Source organism: Echinococcus granulosus (genome assembly GCF_000524195.1).
Source record: "Echinococcus granulosus chromosome Unknown EG_S00013, whole genome shotgun sequence".
Taxonomy (NCBI): Eukaryota; Metazoa; Platyhelminthes; class Cestoda; order Cyclophyllidea; family Taeniidae; genus Echinococcus; species Echinococcus granulosus.
Window position 1 is genome coordinate 250530 of NW_020170393.1, and position 15744 is coordinate 266273.

The window sequence follows — 15744 nt, forward strand, 5'->3', positions numbered from 1 at the left end:
ACATTTTACTTGCAAACCAATGACAGACGTGTGAAAGCGGTCGAAGACAATGGAATGAGCGAACCGCAGTATAGGCTGGAGACAGGCTACGGGGGCATGATTTGACTAACGCGCCTACGATCGCTATCTCAGATATCCGCAGCAAGCATGTCGTCCGGGATGACGACCTGCTCGCCCGGCTTGAAGGGTGGCAGCCCTCTATAGGGGCAGGAGGAACAGCGAAATGCATCTCCGAGGTAGCACTAAAAGAGCAGGATAAAAGAGAGTTTCGAAGCGTGGCTATGTACGGTTCCCTTATCGTCGTCTCGAGTAAAGTAATTTCAAAATTAAAACAACTTGAACAGACTCCTACCTTTGGTTTGACGAGTGTTAGACAATCAAGACAAGCGTCTTTAAAGCTAATAGACACTTCAGTGTAACGTTTGATAGCATAGTGAAATTCTAAGAATATACGCATACAGTTTACATTGTCGTAGGCTATGCTGACAAAATTTATGGTTTTCCTAAGACAATATCGAAAATGCTGACTGCAGTAAAGGTTCGCAGAGTTCCCAATTAACACCAGCATGCTTACTCCATGCTAAGCGTAAATCGACTACCTTAGCTTATTCATACTAAAGCTACGTAGGTCCGGAGTAGGAATCGAGTCCGACGCTATTGGAGAACACTCAAGGAAAGTTTAGATAGAAACAAATTTTTGCAATATAAATAGTAAAATGCCTATTAATTTCCATTTCTAATACATGTAAGCCAAGGATAAAGCTCAACAGCTCTTACCAACAATTGATGTCTAATCGAATCCGAATACAAAATACCTAGTAAAAACAAAGCAAGCTAACTCACATTGCCACAGGCGGATTTAGCCCCAGCTGTGTTAGCCTTCTCAGCCTCCGCAGCAGCTTCCACGGCCTCAAGTTCAGCCAGTCCGCAGGTGCAATTTTTGCATGCGCGCTTTTTCCGCACCCCGCCCTCTGAGGGTTCACCGCAGGGGGCGGTGACGGGCTTCTGTAAGTCGCTTTCAATGAGCAGCTTCTCCGTGTCGATCAGATTGCCGCCTTCCTCCGCCTCCACAGCACTCCATACGTCGTCTGAGACGGTATCCGTCGCCCAAGGCAGTTTAGCACTCGCGCCCGTCCGGTAGGTGGAGGGGGTCGAGGCGCTCAAGCACACACACCCGCTCTCGCACTCGATCTGTGTGAAGGGAAGTGAGCGAAGAAGTATGTACATTTCGACGTTAAAATTATCGGAAAGGGGTGCTTGTTTTTGCCATGATTGTGCTCTCACATAAAACCATATCTGACAAGCATTTCTTAGGGGGACCTCAGGACGTATATAACCATTAGTAATACTTTTATTTGATTACTATTTTAAGTAAACATCAGTTCAGTCCATCAAACGAACTAAGCCCATAAAAGCCACCTTTAGTCACCCCATATAAGTACAGCAAAACTATCCTTACATACATAGATAATACGAAGGTAACCAGTAGACTAAATAATTTCAATTTAGGTAATGTAGTAAACCTCCATACTATCAAAAAACAGAAAACAATCGTCATTGACGTTTAGAATGAATTCTTAAACAGCTAACCATGCAATCATTGCCAAACTGTATAAATTGTAACGAAATCTGAGACTGCAGGAGTATAATGCATATCAAAATTATTCATTAGGAAGATAATGGCACCTCATCAATTACCTCATTAGCCACCAATAATGATACGAAACTCACGATTCAGATATTCGAATGGAAAAAATAGGACAAAACATACGTCCTATAAGCACAACCATCCGAGCAACAGGAAAACAGCCGAACACAATAGCTTACAAATTTTATGTTAACCAGACCGCTGAGCAAGGCGGCCTTACGAATCCGCCCAACAGACGCGGCCAAGTCCCCTCCAACAGCCTCGCGTGAGATCAATCTGCCACCAACAGGCATTTTAACAACCAGTGCGGAAAAAAGTTTAAAGTCGTGCTTGCCAGTAGGGAAAGCCTCTGGCCACCCAGTGAGGATGACTGAACCTGCAGAGGCAACAGTGCTTGCAGTGAAGATACTCAGGTTCTCCAACTGAACAATGCCGTTGGGTACGGCGGATTTGAGACTTCGGAGCAATGAATGCATTACTTCGTTTGAAGAAACCGTCTGAGAGCCGAGGGAGTCCCAAATAACAGTCACCGTGTCCGTTGGTTTGAGCTCTTTGAGCACGTTGGGATTCATTACCTAGCATTTCCAACGATAAAAACATAATAAAAGTGAACTGAGAACTTGCTTTCCTTTCTGAAGCATTCCGTTTAAAACGCTACTAAACGCTGAATACTCAAAAACGTGGTATTTCCGAGGAGATTAATTATGTGATGTCGTTCAACTGTGACGTTATTTCACATATTATGCTTATTAGCAAACGAGGCATGACCAAGTAGGCAGATGTTACGCAAGCATAGAATAATAGGACCGACCCAAATCAAACTGCAAGAAAAGTGGAGTGGCACAACCTCCTAACTTGCAAGGAAAATGCGCCTATGCAAAATATAGAACTGGTTTAGAGTCCAACTGTTTGCAAAATGTTGCAAGTGGAATGCAGAATTTTAGCAGGTCCAAGGAGAAATCATTACAAGTAATGATTTGAGATTGTGTAAGCATTACATACGTGGATTAAATGGCTGGCCGACGAGCACTCGGGTGTAAAAGGTTAACCACACTAAAACACGCGCGTCAGAAGGCTGGCTGAATCAAGACAAACTTACTTAACGAGATAAGTGGTAGTTGTTTGGGAACAAATCGTACTTTTATCAAGTTTTGACACAAAAATGCCCTTTTGATGCAGTATGAAAACATTTCGGACATTTGTTTGGTATAACAGACCATTCCCTTTCACCCTTGTTTAGTGTCTAATCATATAATGAATCTGATTCTTTAAAGTATTACATAGCGTAATTTAAAGAGGTTTAGCCATGGAACCAACAAAGCTGGTCTCTTTTCAAATAAGCCCTTGCTATAAGTTGTGAAATTTTTCATCGTAAGTTTGAATCGTTGCCTATAGTTTTGATTGATTTGTGTGTAGTTTGTGCGCGAAAACTAGAGTTATACCCAATATTATATTTAGCATTTGTTTTCCAATTCATGAAAAAGTAATGTCGACAGACTGAAATAAGCAAATTGGTTGCAAGCATATTAACGTCGGTTAGAAATGGTTGACAGAATGCGGAAATATTAATGCAGAATGCCATGCAACACTCGTGGTGTCTAGGTCAACCCACTCTACTCCTATTTATACTTTGGGTATTAATGTAGGATCGATTGTAGCATGAGCAATGTGTAAAACAGTGGTGCTTCATTCATCGTAAGATATTTCTTAAAACCGGTCTAGATTTTGGGATTGCTACATTAATTCAATTCCAGGGTAAACTATCTTCTGATTTTTTCATGACCACCCCACCGTAGCTTGCGTTCCAATTTTTCTTCGAAAGTAGTTTATTCAGAATTTAAAAACTGAGGCTGGTCCTAAGAGCCATGCTTTCAAATAGACAGCAAAATAAGGACTCCATTAAGATTCACGCCTGTTCCTCAATACTGGGGACACACGTCGTTGAATCGGTCAAAGTATCTCCCATAAATCCTCTTGTGTTCCTTGTTCTTGGGATCGTAGCCACAGGGCATGACTGTGCGATCCTCTCGTGCACAACATTCGATGGGGGCTTGCCGAAATCCACAACAGGGACATTTCTGGCGTTGGATTTCCGGCAGCAAACACGCATCATAGCCCAGTTTGGTCAAATTGCCATCGATAGGTCTCCTGTAGGGCACGTTGAGTGGCACCAGACGTCCATAGGGGTCACAGCAAGGTCGTAGCGGAAGAGGCAGTGGTTCTGGGACCTTGGCTGCGTCGCACACACACCTGTTTGGGACGTTGCTCTCGTTGTACATCCTTTTCAGATGATTTGCGAATCCCACGACGTCCTAAGTCCTCTTCTAGCACTAAATACGATGGAATTGATCGATGAAATATTTTGAACAGGAGAGCGCTGAAACCACGTGGCCCCGTGCTATTCACGTGATTTATGCGTGGGGTCATTCAATGCAGATGTCAGGCTAATACCCATTCTATTTACTAATTTGTGATGGATTGGGAATTTGTTATCAAGTTTAAATTAAATCTCGCTTAAATGAACATATTGGAAGGATGGGGGATTAGTACTACATTTTGAAACGGTCCAACTACATACTGACGGTATGACAGTAAAAGTAAACTGTTTTTTTTTTGAGTTTTTTCAAGGTTGTTGCAATACTGATGGACAAGGTACTTTTGAAGGGAGTCATCAACATTTTGCTGTCGTTCCCAGCACATGCCAATATTGGCCCTGCTGGTTCAACCAGAAGGAAGCATGGCCGTCCTCGTGACCTGTTAGCCTGACCCCAGGAGTCACGTGATTGTGCATCCAGGGGACATTAGGATCGATTGCCACACGAGGGATATTGGGTTGTCCCAACAGGCATCCGGAAGTGCGCTTCTAACACTATTCTTTCTACTTTTACTAACACGGGCACGACATGAGTGTCTGTTCGGAGAGCTGCATGAGCCAACAACCGGTGTGCGGTGGGAGTGGGAGCCTTGTGAGACCCTGTTGGACAGGCCTACCACCCTGTTTTCAGGTGACGAAGCTGGGTTACGACGCCGATCAGATGCCGTTAGCTCTACGGCCACGGTGCCCCTGCTGTGGGTGTAGGCAAAACCCCTTGCACGAGTTCAAAATCTCCGAAGTGAAACGTGATGGATGTGCTTTCGATCCCTGCTCCCCATGCGATAGTAAACTCTACGAGAGCTACTTTGAATCCTTTGCTCTGCCCGCCGCAGCCGTCAGAATGTCTTCATGCTCCGACTCCCAGTCTGACATTGGACCTTCTTGCCATTCGGAGGCCCAGCTGCTTTCTTCCACTGCCTCTTCCTCGCAGATCGGCACACGCTCCACTCAGTCTAACTGCAGCCATTGCTACTCTCGACGCAATAGGTGCCGTTGCTAAGGTGAACGCTGTCAAAGTTCTTTGATTTGTTTTGTCATGTGTAAATCGATTGATTTCTAGCCCGTTGTGATTTTTAGGTCATGTGATTTCATTTATCACTGCTATACTCTTTCTTGACAAGCTGGTTTCTGCTTAATTAAAATGCTATTTTGTTATCCTCTTCGTTCTTGCCTTTCCTCTGGGAAGTGAAATACTTCATAAGGCAAAAAAACGTTGCAGTAGTAAGCAAGTTTTTGTTTCGAGATGTTTTTTTTTGGTAAACTGGATAGTATTTTGCCCTGTTTGGCGTCTGATATGTGCTTCAGGATTGTGATCACTTTAGAAAAGGAAGGTGGGTTAGAACACCGACACAGGGTCCCGTTTATGTAAGCCAAGTGCGGAACTCTGAAAGACAATCGGTGTCTAGAAAGAAACATTTTCCCCGTCTACTTCACGCTAATTTATCTAGTGAATGGTAATGTTCCCTTTAATGGGTAAGAAGTAGGAAAATATATATTGTTATTGAATAAAGGGCTGAACACTGGACGTGTAAATGGTGCGGTTAGAGGTGTAGCCTGGAGAAAAAAGGCCTGGCTAGGGTCAACTATGCTAAATATAGAGGTCGGAAAATTTCTAAACTACCGATAGACAGGTCAAAAAGCGTGCCAGTATCGATCCCTTCCAGAAGAGGGGGTATGGTGTCTTTTCAAAGGTCACGCTTACAGGAGGCCGTGGTGAATTCAGGACAGAAGGCCACGACCCAAGCCTTATTCCCCCTAGTTCATCACTTCGACAGACACGAACCAAATGGACATGGTCAACACATTCGTGACGGAGGTGAAAAGTTATACAGTTGAAACGCCCGACGGCGAGTTGTTGGTGATCCGAGATAACTGTGGAGTAGACAATGCAGGAGCGGGATCACGTCTCGATCGCTTGTGGAAAATTAAATCTCGTGAATGTGAAAGAATTCCAAAGGGTCTCATTAAAATGGATGGATGTTTTGCGAGCAGCGCATCTAAAGCGAGACCTCCCCTGTGGATGATCGGGGCGGCGTCACCCGTGAAGCATAAAACAAGGCTACACAGAACGTCCAAATCCGTGCCTCGCAATTCTAAAAGGAGGTGTGAAAAGAAATGAGCTTGAGATTTTAGTGAATATGTTGCTGAAGTCAGTACTGTGTTTACTTTATCATGACCAATCTTCTGGTCTTTTTGTTGTATGTGGTGTTTTACTAATTTTCTTTCAAGTAGGCAACCACAAGACATTATTTATCACCAACTTTTCCCCTTTTAAACACAGAGGCACTGCTTCTTGGTCAAAGAAAAAGTTGCTGATTGTAAAGGCGATGCATAGAAAGCGATGCATTGAGTCTCTTATTCTCTTCAATACTGTTAATTTATGCGAAACAGTTGTCCGGGGTCTTTACTTATACCACTGAATGTCGTACATGGGCATAGTTACTCCGCTCCACGGTATGCTGATCTCTACCTACAATTTAAGCTTAGCTGGCGTTTAAGGCAAAAGATTGAGATTAAGTTCCATAAAATTCACCTATTTCAATTATCCATTCCGCCGTATGACCCAATAAAACTTCATCTACTGGTTGTTTCTTTGAAGAAAATAATAAGCCTTCGAAGTAGTGAGATCTCCATCATGTATTAACGCGCATGTTAGTCCCCCAATTTCAGAGAATGTTTGAATATTCTTAAATGAGTAGCGCTTTAAGGCGGATAATGTATAAATCTTCAGCGAAGGCTTGTTCAACGCTGAGCTTACAGTGAAAAATGGGCTTCACTAAAATTTCTTTTCGGGACCATTATACCATTCGACCCCGGCAATGCTTTAAAAGAACCAGATTTAGCGATTGATTAACACACAGACCTGGGTCATCTGACTTGCTTGTGTCGAACGCAATGCCATCATGGCTCCGTCGAATTGTCCACCCTCTGAGCAAGCCGAAGAAACCCCTAAAATTACTCCAAGGTGAAGCTGTCATACCACCATCGAAGGTGAATTCAGTGGCCACAGAGACTCAGTCTGAGGCAGAAGAGCCTGAAGATATTGTAGAAAAATATGAGAGACGTCTCCTAGCTGAATTGGAAGAACTGGCCAAGAATTGCAGAAGGCAGAACTACCTGGACGATCTTCATACCTTCAATCCTACAATCGCCACACTGGACATGCGTGAGGAGAATTTCGAAAGGCTCTGGTCTAAGGCCAGATCAAGAGTAGATAGACGGCTCACAAAGTCCAAACAAAAGCACTCTAGTAGACTGGATGGTCTCTCCACAGGTGATGCGCTCTCCTACTCCTGCCGCTCAAACCTCTCGGCACGGAAATCGAACAGTAGTGGTGAGGAGAATTTGACGAGTGATTTGGACACTTTGAACGACTACAGTTGGAGGGGCATGGAATGCACTCCCGCCGTCAATTCCAAGCCGATCATCAGAGTTCAAAGGAAGTTGAAAAAGGGGAGTAATGTAGTTCCCTCTGTGAGGCCAAGGCGTTTAGGAGAGTAATGAATATTACTTGAACCCTACCACCTACTTATTTCGCCGAGGATTTGTAAGGAGAGCAATGGGACGATAGTTCCACTCCCAGCATAGATCCCGCTTTATTCGATTCCTTATAAAAATAACATATTTTTTATTTATTAGGCAAGATTCCTATAAGATTTTGCACAGTCCACAGAGACGTAGAGAACTTTTTGAAGAGGCATCTTTAAAATGTATGGGTGAACATGAATTACTAACACCTCGTGGAGAGAACCAACAAGCAGTCAATTAAACCGCTTCATCTCTCGAGTTACCTCCATCAGAGGAGACATGAAGTAGCCAAATTCAAGTCAAGAATTACGACTAGTTCCACTAAATCGCTTCGACAGGGGTCGATGCTGCAAGTAGTGGGCATAATCCCTCAAGAACCAAGGAAATTATACAAAAATCTGACTTTTACTTGGAATAAGTAATCTATTTTTAGAATTTCACGGATATTGCCCACACGTTGATTGGCAAGGCGCAGCCGTGATGGGGACGCATGGCAGTCCAAATGAGATGAAACCAAATCCCAAGGGCAAAAAGTTCCCCAGACTGGATTAGAATCGACAGGCACCTTTGAAACGGTAGATGTGCTCACCATAGAGCCTCTTGTGATGTATGTCCATCTCTGCATAGAGGCAGGGGTTTGGGAACTTTGAGACCCTCTTGCAGCACATGTCAGGTACCTCCCTGTACGCGCAGGAGGGACATCGCTGCCGCTGAATCATGGGCATCTGGCAAGAGTCGTAGCCGAGTTTGGTAATAGAACGAGCTCGTAGACCGGAGGACCGGGGCACTAAGGGAATGAGACAGCCGTACCGATCGCATTTGGGACGGAGGTGTCGTGCGGGCTCACCGGAAAGGCGTGGACAGGTGTGGATCACGTGGCCGCCTATGGAGCGCCTAAAAATGCGTCCCGACATCTCGCCACTAGCCTTGTGATCACCATTAAAAGAGGTAAGGGAATCTAGCCGTCGATAGGCCTTTTAAAACACGTGCAAAACACGGGGGATTTGTCTGTACACCAGTGTCGAAGCAACTTAAGCACTGAGTTACCTCACCGTCTCTGTGGTTTCTGTCAATTCCAGATACACATAAATGGCTGATCTACTCCTGGGAGGTATTTTAATCTGTTTTTATTATTTGCAGCTTAACTTTTGTAAGGTTGATAACACTGACCAGGCTCTGGGTTCAAAATTCATCCACATTTCCATTTCACGGCTTCGAGAGCACTTTTCGTGATTTCATTTTATCCTTAGTATGGTGGAAGCTGAAAACTAGAACCTTTAAACTTATACTCGTATTAGGATAGTTAGACAAATGACACGAGCCTTAGTCGGGCTCGATCCCGGTCCAATTTGACCCTATTCACACCGCCAGAGGGTCCGCATCTCACATCGTATCGAGAGAAATAGGCATGACAAGGGTAGGATCTGCCAGTATCGAGGTGGTTTTAACCGCCATCCCCTTCTTTCAACACTGCATTAATTCGCAGGCCATCAATTTCACAAAAAGCATATTAGTGCACCACTGCGGTGTGAATAAGAACGTAATTGATACCTCCTAGAGCAGTCCAAATTCTTGTTGCCTGATAAAGCGCCCGTAATCGGCTGAACCGACGACTTGTGTTGGTGTATGCGCTACTGACCTCCGTTTGGATTGGATTCGCAGCCGAAGTTGTGACCTCCTCTTGTATCTGCACAAACATTTGAACCCTCTCCGCGTTGGTAACTTCACGACCATCGTGGGGTTGACGTTTAATTGTAGGATTGTAGACGCATGACTGCAGGGACACTTCACGACTTGACGGCACCACCACCCTCCCAGACTGCTTCATCAGAAACTGGAATGCACGAATTGCAAGGTTTCTGTCACCGACTCAACTAAGGGTGATTAGAGGATTACCCATTAGCCATTTATTCCGTGCTAGATGCCTCAAAGCAGCCCTTACGGTTAACATTTCAGACGCGTACATCACATACGTGGAAGCCAGCCAGCCACACACAAATGGAACAACTTGAGTGTGGAAGTGGGAAAGCATGCCCTTCAGAGTGAACTGAATACTCTATGCGAAAATAGTCCGCGCACACCAAGAAAAGGTTTCATCAATAAGTCTTATAAGCCTGTTTCCCGACATAGACTAGTACAGGGACTGCACCAGCAGCATAGACTACAACACCCGCCAGATGCAAAAAAATGAAGGAACAAGTAAAAAATTGTATAATAGCAATAATATCAAAACTGATTTGAGGCAGTGAATACGAGTAACTAGTGAACAAGGGTTGACGTGCAGCCGGGGGGAGGGGCGGAACGGCCCGGGCGCCAGAGCCCGTAAACCTCGCCAGCCTCCGTTTGCCACAGCCGTACCGTCCCGTCTTCGCTGCCGCTGGCATATAGATGACCATCGGGCGAAAAGCGGACGCAGTGCACCGGCCCAAAATGCCCACGACAAGTTTCTAAATATATGGGAGAAAAAAAATACAAATCATGAATGACACTATTGAAACGCAAAACCAGTCCGACCTATCCCACATTAATATCAATAATAATATTATAGTGGAGTCCAATTATCTCTTACGGAAGAAATGGTGATAAAACTTCACTAAAGGGGAACGGTGGGAACGGTTAAAACATTAAAGTTGCGCTCAAATCCAAAGAGAAGACCTAAAATAACATTATCTATTCTCTCATTATATTACCGTCAAAAATGGGGACATTCACAGCCGTTTTAACTTCTCCAAAAAACACGAGAATAACAAAATTATTTTCGACACAAGCATGCTGGGTCCCGATAAAATAATGGAAATGGAAAAAGTGACCAGCCACTAGTCAGCATATTCGTTCATAACACTTTTAGCGTGTAGTAGTATGTTCATATTAAGATAACCAATTCAGGCGACAGAATCAGTTAATCAACATTGACAAATGAAGCCTTTCTTTGTTTTAGTCCGAACAAGCATAGCAGCCAAATTCAAAAAACACAAGTTGAATCTGTTGCTATCTCGTACCAGTTAAAGGCGCCTAAAATTGAGCAGCAGCGCCTGATGCATCTAATGAATTTACAAGAAACCAGCAATGAAAAGTCACATCGGTCTTAGAAGGTTGCTAAACGATAACCAACATATTGATAAAATGATACAATTTGAGGACAATGTCAGGAAAAAACAGAAAATTAGCCTTTAAAAAAGTAGTCGGTATTAATAGGTAAACAGTGACACAATAAGAACCCACTTAACTCTGATAAAAATTCTCACCTAGGATGTCGCCTGACTTTGCACTCAAACGGTAGATGAGAGAGTCCTCGCAGCCACAAACAAATGTATCACCCAGAGGGCTCAAAGTGGCACTGTAGACTGGAGCAGGCAATGTGCAGGTGAGGCAGGGTGTTTCCGAAGTATCAAAGGTGGAATGACGGAAGTCGAATTCATAGGCAAGCACATTCTTTCCCGAAGCCACAATAAGCTTAACAGAAGTGTCGCCGCACGACCAAACCTGTGCATCCATTGGGCAGTCGTCCAAGGTAACCTTCCAGATAGGTTCGGCAGTTTCTGACCCATTCACTACGTCCCATAATCTTAGCGGAAATACGTGGCAGGAATAAAGCAATTTCCAAGATAGTATGTACACAAAAGACATATAGAGAGAGCGTCCAAATCTTTTGGAAAATGACTCGGGATCACAGTTATTTAAGAGGAGGACTTTAAAAGAAAAGGAAATAAGATATTTGAATAACTAACCCAATATCTTTATTGTCAGTGATGGTTAATACACGCTTATCACTGTCCATCCATAGACATCTTCTAATAATCTTTTTATGACCAGCGAAGGAGCAGATGGCTAGAAAATCCAAGACGTACAGATTAAAACCAATATACGATGCAAGCAAAAAAATCACAATACGTTACGCGTTTTAGGAACGTGCAGATCGTAGATGAAGACCTCCTGCTTGTTGTTCGCGGTTAAGAGTCGCCCCCCACCATCAGTTTTCGAAAGATCAACGGCACGAACAATGTGGCTTTGGGATATAGACAACAGCTCCAGACCATTATCAACATTCCAAAATTTGGCCGAAAAATCAGCCGCTCCCGTCGCAGCACGAGTGCCTTCTGCGTTCAAAGCGCAGCACCATACGGCTCCTTTGTGCCCATTGAAAGTGCCTATCCAATCACCTGTATCACCCGTTCTTAACATAGCCTTGCCATCTAGAAAGTGACGGAAGGAATCGAGGATCACAGCAAATTATTATTTTGGCTATATTAGCGCAATGAAGTGGTACCTTTTGAGGCAGTTATAAGCAAGGGTCCACAATCGGTCCCACCAGCAAACTGTAGGTCGACGACTGGTCGCGTGTGACCGTTACAGGTAATGGGAGTCTGTCGAATGGAGACTACCATTATCGGCCAGATCCCACACAGGCCAACCAACAGACGCGAAGGAAAACCACCCGCCAGTCCGCACAGGCGCTTCGAGATTTCGCGAACTAAAACAGACCAACCTTTAGGTGCACAAACAGACAAACAAGTGCAGAACATATCGATACTTCCTACGTTTTGCATTAATTAAAATTTTTGGCTTCGTGACGTAATACTTAAAATTTGAAACTTTGATTACGTGAAGTTAAGGTAAGGGATATAGCTCCAAAATTTTGCCGCGTGCTTACATAAAAGGAAAATCCATAATAAGTGTTTAATTGACACAAAATGATGCAATGTCTGCTTATTATACAACTATGCCCAGGCATTATTTTTGTTTTATTCTAACGCATTATAGACTGATGGTTGTTTTGGAACTCAGGAAGTACAAAATAACGAGATTCTAAACACCTCTTAACAACAAACGCATCAGTGGCAAATTATAAGGTGCGGTGTTAACGCGACTTAATCATGAACACTAGCAGCATTTTAAAGCTAATAGGTTCAATTGAATAATTTATGATCATCGGTATTAATTTACTTATTTATTAAATACGCACCCATCGATGCTTAAACATATATTTTTTCCACTTGCAAAATTTAGCAACCCTGTAAGACTCTTTTCGTAGTTTATTTTAACCCAAATGTAGGCTGATAACGGCAAAAAGAAATCATTTGTTAAAACTGATTTTACTATAGAGTCCCGAGACTTCCCTGGAACTGAAGAAGCCGTAATACTCAGGCAGAATATGTGTTGTTGACACGCAGAAGGGCTAAAAGTGGTGACTAGTATGGCCCTGAGGCCAGTCCTTCTAGTGCAGGTTTAATCACGGAGCCCCTATTTGGCCCGCCACCAAAACCGAGAGTTAAACAAACAATTAAAGTATTACAACTACGGGGAGAAGTAGATTTTCACGGTACCCAATACGTTTAGCTGAAGTGGTTCTACTCAAAGTGTTTTAGTACACCAGCTTACACCAATATTTTGCCTAATGATCGGATCCAAATCTCGGTGTGTCAGTATACATAAGAGCCTATTTCCTCAATGGTCTTTTTCGTTTTGAATGTTAAGCTGAAGAGAGATTTCGGTCCGAGTCTGCAAAGTATAGAGTAATGTTTAAAATAATTCCTTCTTGAACTCTATAAATTATAGCCGGAGTGTACTGACAAATTGTTACTTTGTTTTTGCCATGGTGTATTTATCTTCCTAAAGAAAATCTTGGCGGCATTACTAAAAATATGTAAATAAATAAAGCCGTAAGAAACGCGTATTCAAATGTTGGGAAAGAAGGCGAAGTTGCCTAAGGGAGCGGGGAAAACCGTCCTAAACTATAGGCAGAACTCTCCACTTGTTGATGTAGATCACATGCTCGAGTACAGCGATAGCGTAGAAAAAGTACTGCACTCTGACAATAACAAAGGGCCCACGGCTGGAGAGTTGAATAGGTGAACCGAAGGGATAGAGCTGCTGGCGCAGGTTGGGATGCGAATGAAGGTAGCGCTCGCGAGAGAGGTGAAAGACGGCAAATTGGTAGGCGGTCACATACTCCTCAATCATGAACCGCGAGCGTTCCACATCACCTGCCAAGCTCAACACCTGACCCTGTGCATCGAGCACTACGACACCGATCCACTCCACCGGCTCGTTCCAGTCGTAGTATTGCATGCCGACCGACTGCGTGGAAGCTGTCCGGGCACCAACCCAACGCGCACATGCCCACCTGTCCCCACCAATCAAGGCTGAGGTGAGGTTAAGATGCGGTAAAAGTACTCGACTGACACGTGCTGCCGTGACCTGAGGCAAATCGAATGCCAGAGGGACGGGTAACTTTCCATGCATGGACCCAGTCTAAAATTTCATCATTGGTTGTTATTAAAATTTGAATACAATCTGGAAGAATCAGGGAGTGGAAGAAAAGGCTGACATATAAATCTAAACAGCCCCGCCGTTTATCAAGGCGCAACTCAAAAACTTATTATGACCTATACTCTAAATCCATGCTGGGAAGATTTTGTGAGGTTTCCAGTACATACTCACCCAATCAACGAGAAAGCGGAAGTATTGTTTGAAAAGATGTGATTAGGGGTAAACAGGGAAGTAATTTCTGCAATTGGGGCATTAAGTTAAAACTCTAACTTTACAGTGAATGGAGCCATTTAATGAATTGATTCCCTCATAGTTAGCGAAATATCTTCTTTGACAAAATAAAATCATTTTTTAGCAAATAATATGACGAAAATTCTGTGCAGCTGTTTTCAACAAAGCGACCCATAATACTACTGATTTTTGATAAGTAGGGCAATTTCGAACCTCGTGAAGTGGGTGAGTTGGGATTTCTTCTGCTGACAACTTAGTTCCAACATTTTTACTCTTTTCATCTTCCTGTAATTCTCGCAAATCTTTTTAATAATGATTGGAAAGGGTAGCATTGTATTTCTCCGTCTGCTTAAGTGAATGCAATAACTTACTGTCAAATGGCTTACTTCAGTCATTCTGTCATACATCTGGAAAACTCATGAAAAACGGTGAGACTTCTTTCTAACCGCTGTTCAATGCAATGGAAAGCAATAAGTTAAAATCCAATACACTGTCCATCGTCTAGGATTTTAAATACAGAAAAGCCAAAAAAATTTATGGCACGACCCTAACGAAACTTATGACTCTAAAATAACAGTAATGAAAGGCAAACCCTACAGAAAAACCGAACAATAAACCAGCTTTTAAACCCGGCTGCGTGGCTGTTACTTTGGGAAAGAGCGCATTTTCTCCGGGCGCTGCATAAGTGGCAGCCCGGTAGCCTCGGGGTCCCAATGTGGAGGTGGGGCGTAAATTCATCTCAAAAATCACAGGCAAAGAATTGAGGGTTACCATATTTGCATCTTGATGTTTGGGTTTCCAAATGACCAATAAACTATGCCAAGTTAGGCCACCCCCTATGGGAGCAGATCATGTTAAATGCTTATTCGACGATTTCCGCGGATACAATGGCCCTTGGTAGGATTTTACAAATTTTCAGTCCATATTAGCTTTAATTATTCCTTACTGAGGGGAGAGAAATAACTTTAATAACTGGAATTCAGTAAGGGCATGAAAGGACTATGGGCGACTTGTCCCGTGTATGCCGATCCGTGGATGCCAACAGCTTCACTAGTATGACTCCGCAAACAATCCAAAAGTTCCCCAAAAGATAAGACAGATAAGGATAAAAACGCAAAAAAGCAAACCCCGTGTAAGGGAGTTTTAATAAGTATTTCACAGACTAAAATTAATGCAGAGCCTAGAGGTCTATAAATGTGCAATGACTTGGTTAACTGGGTGGATGCGATTGCCCAAATGCCTTATAAGACATGATACTGTATTGGTGTTCTTTACTTGGCTCCCTGCATAAGTTTATTGTGAATCTTGACTAACAAATCCGGTTAAATCTGATGTAAATTGGGCTTTACTGTCTTACAAATTTGTACTGGACTACGGGGGTACCTAGGATTCTCTTCAGGTTTGTTGTATAGCACCTGGAGAAGGTGGATTTGGGAGTAGCGCAAGGCATTGCCAAGAACATACTTGCACTAAAGTCACTTGTCAGTGATTATGAAAGATACGTCACTTTTAGTAGGGACATTCGGTTGGGATCAAAAAGTAGGCAACAGTTGGTTTACTTCCATACTGATAAAGCAAACCGCGGTGATCTAGTGAGTGGGCGCCAAGTACATTAACGCATGGCAGTTAGCTTCAACGACTACCCACTCACCTGTTTGGTCTTCCCACCTCCACTTATTGAAAGTGCGCCATA

General features: G+C 43.3%; 4 protein-coding genes across 4 annotated transcripts; 1 reads left to right on the forward strand and 3 right to left on the reverse strand. All coding sequences in view use genetic code 11, as the record gives it.

The window, feature by feature from the left end:
• Positions 1-128: 128 nt before the first annotated feature.
• Positions 129-2220, reverse strand: EGR_02743 (Anamorsin; the record flags this gene model as incomplete). The annotated part of the gene is made up of 3 exons (XM_024491992.1): positions 129-242; positions 844-1191; positions 1828-2220. The coding sequence occupies 3 exons, from the start codon at positions 2218-2220 to the stop codon at positions 129-131; spliced, it is 855 nt and encodes a 284-aa protein (XP_024353486.1).
• A 1347-nt stretch (positions 2221-3567) lies between these two features.
• EGR_02744 (hypothetical protein) lies at positions 3568-3927 on the reverse strand (the record flags this gene model as incomplete). The annotated part of the gene is made up of 1 exon (XM_024491993.1): positions 3568-3927. The coding sequence occupies one exon, from the start codon at positions 3925-3927 to the stop codon at positions 3568-3570; it is 360 nt and encodes a 119-aa protein (XP_024353487.1).
• Positions 3928-4551: 624 nt separating this feature from the next.
• EGR_02745 (hypothetical protein) lies at positions 4552-7523 on the forward strand (the record flags this gene model as incomplete). The annotated part of the gene is made up of 4 exons (XM_024491994.1): positions 4552-4886; positions 4954-5023; positions 5782-6125; positions 6884-7523. 4 exons carry the CDS (start codon positions 4552-4554, stop codon positions 7521-7523), a joined length of 1389 nt encoding a protein of 462 aa, XP_024353488.1.
• Positions 7524-8098: 575 nt separating this feature from the next.
• EGR_02746 (Serine-threonine kinase receptor-associated protein) lies at positions 8099-13793 on the reverse strand (the record flags this gene model as incomplete). Its single annotated transcript, XM_024491995.1, has 8 exons — positions 8099-8524; positions 9190-9384; positions 9819-9997; positions 10796-11115; positions 11279-11378; positions 11447-11743; positions 11818-12021; positions 13382-13793. The coding sequence occupies 8 exons, from the start codon at positions 13791-13793 to the stop codon at positions 8099-8101; spliced, it is 2133 nt and encodes a 710-aa protein (XP_024353489.1).
• Positions 13794-15744: the final 1951 nt, after the last annotated feature.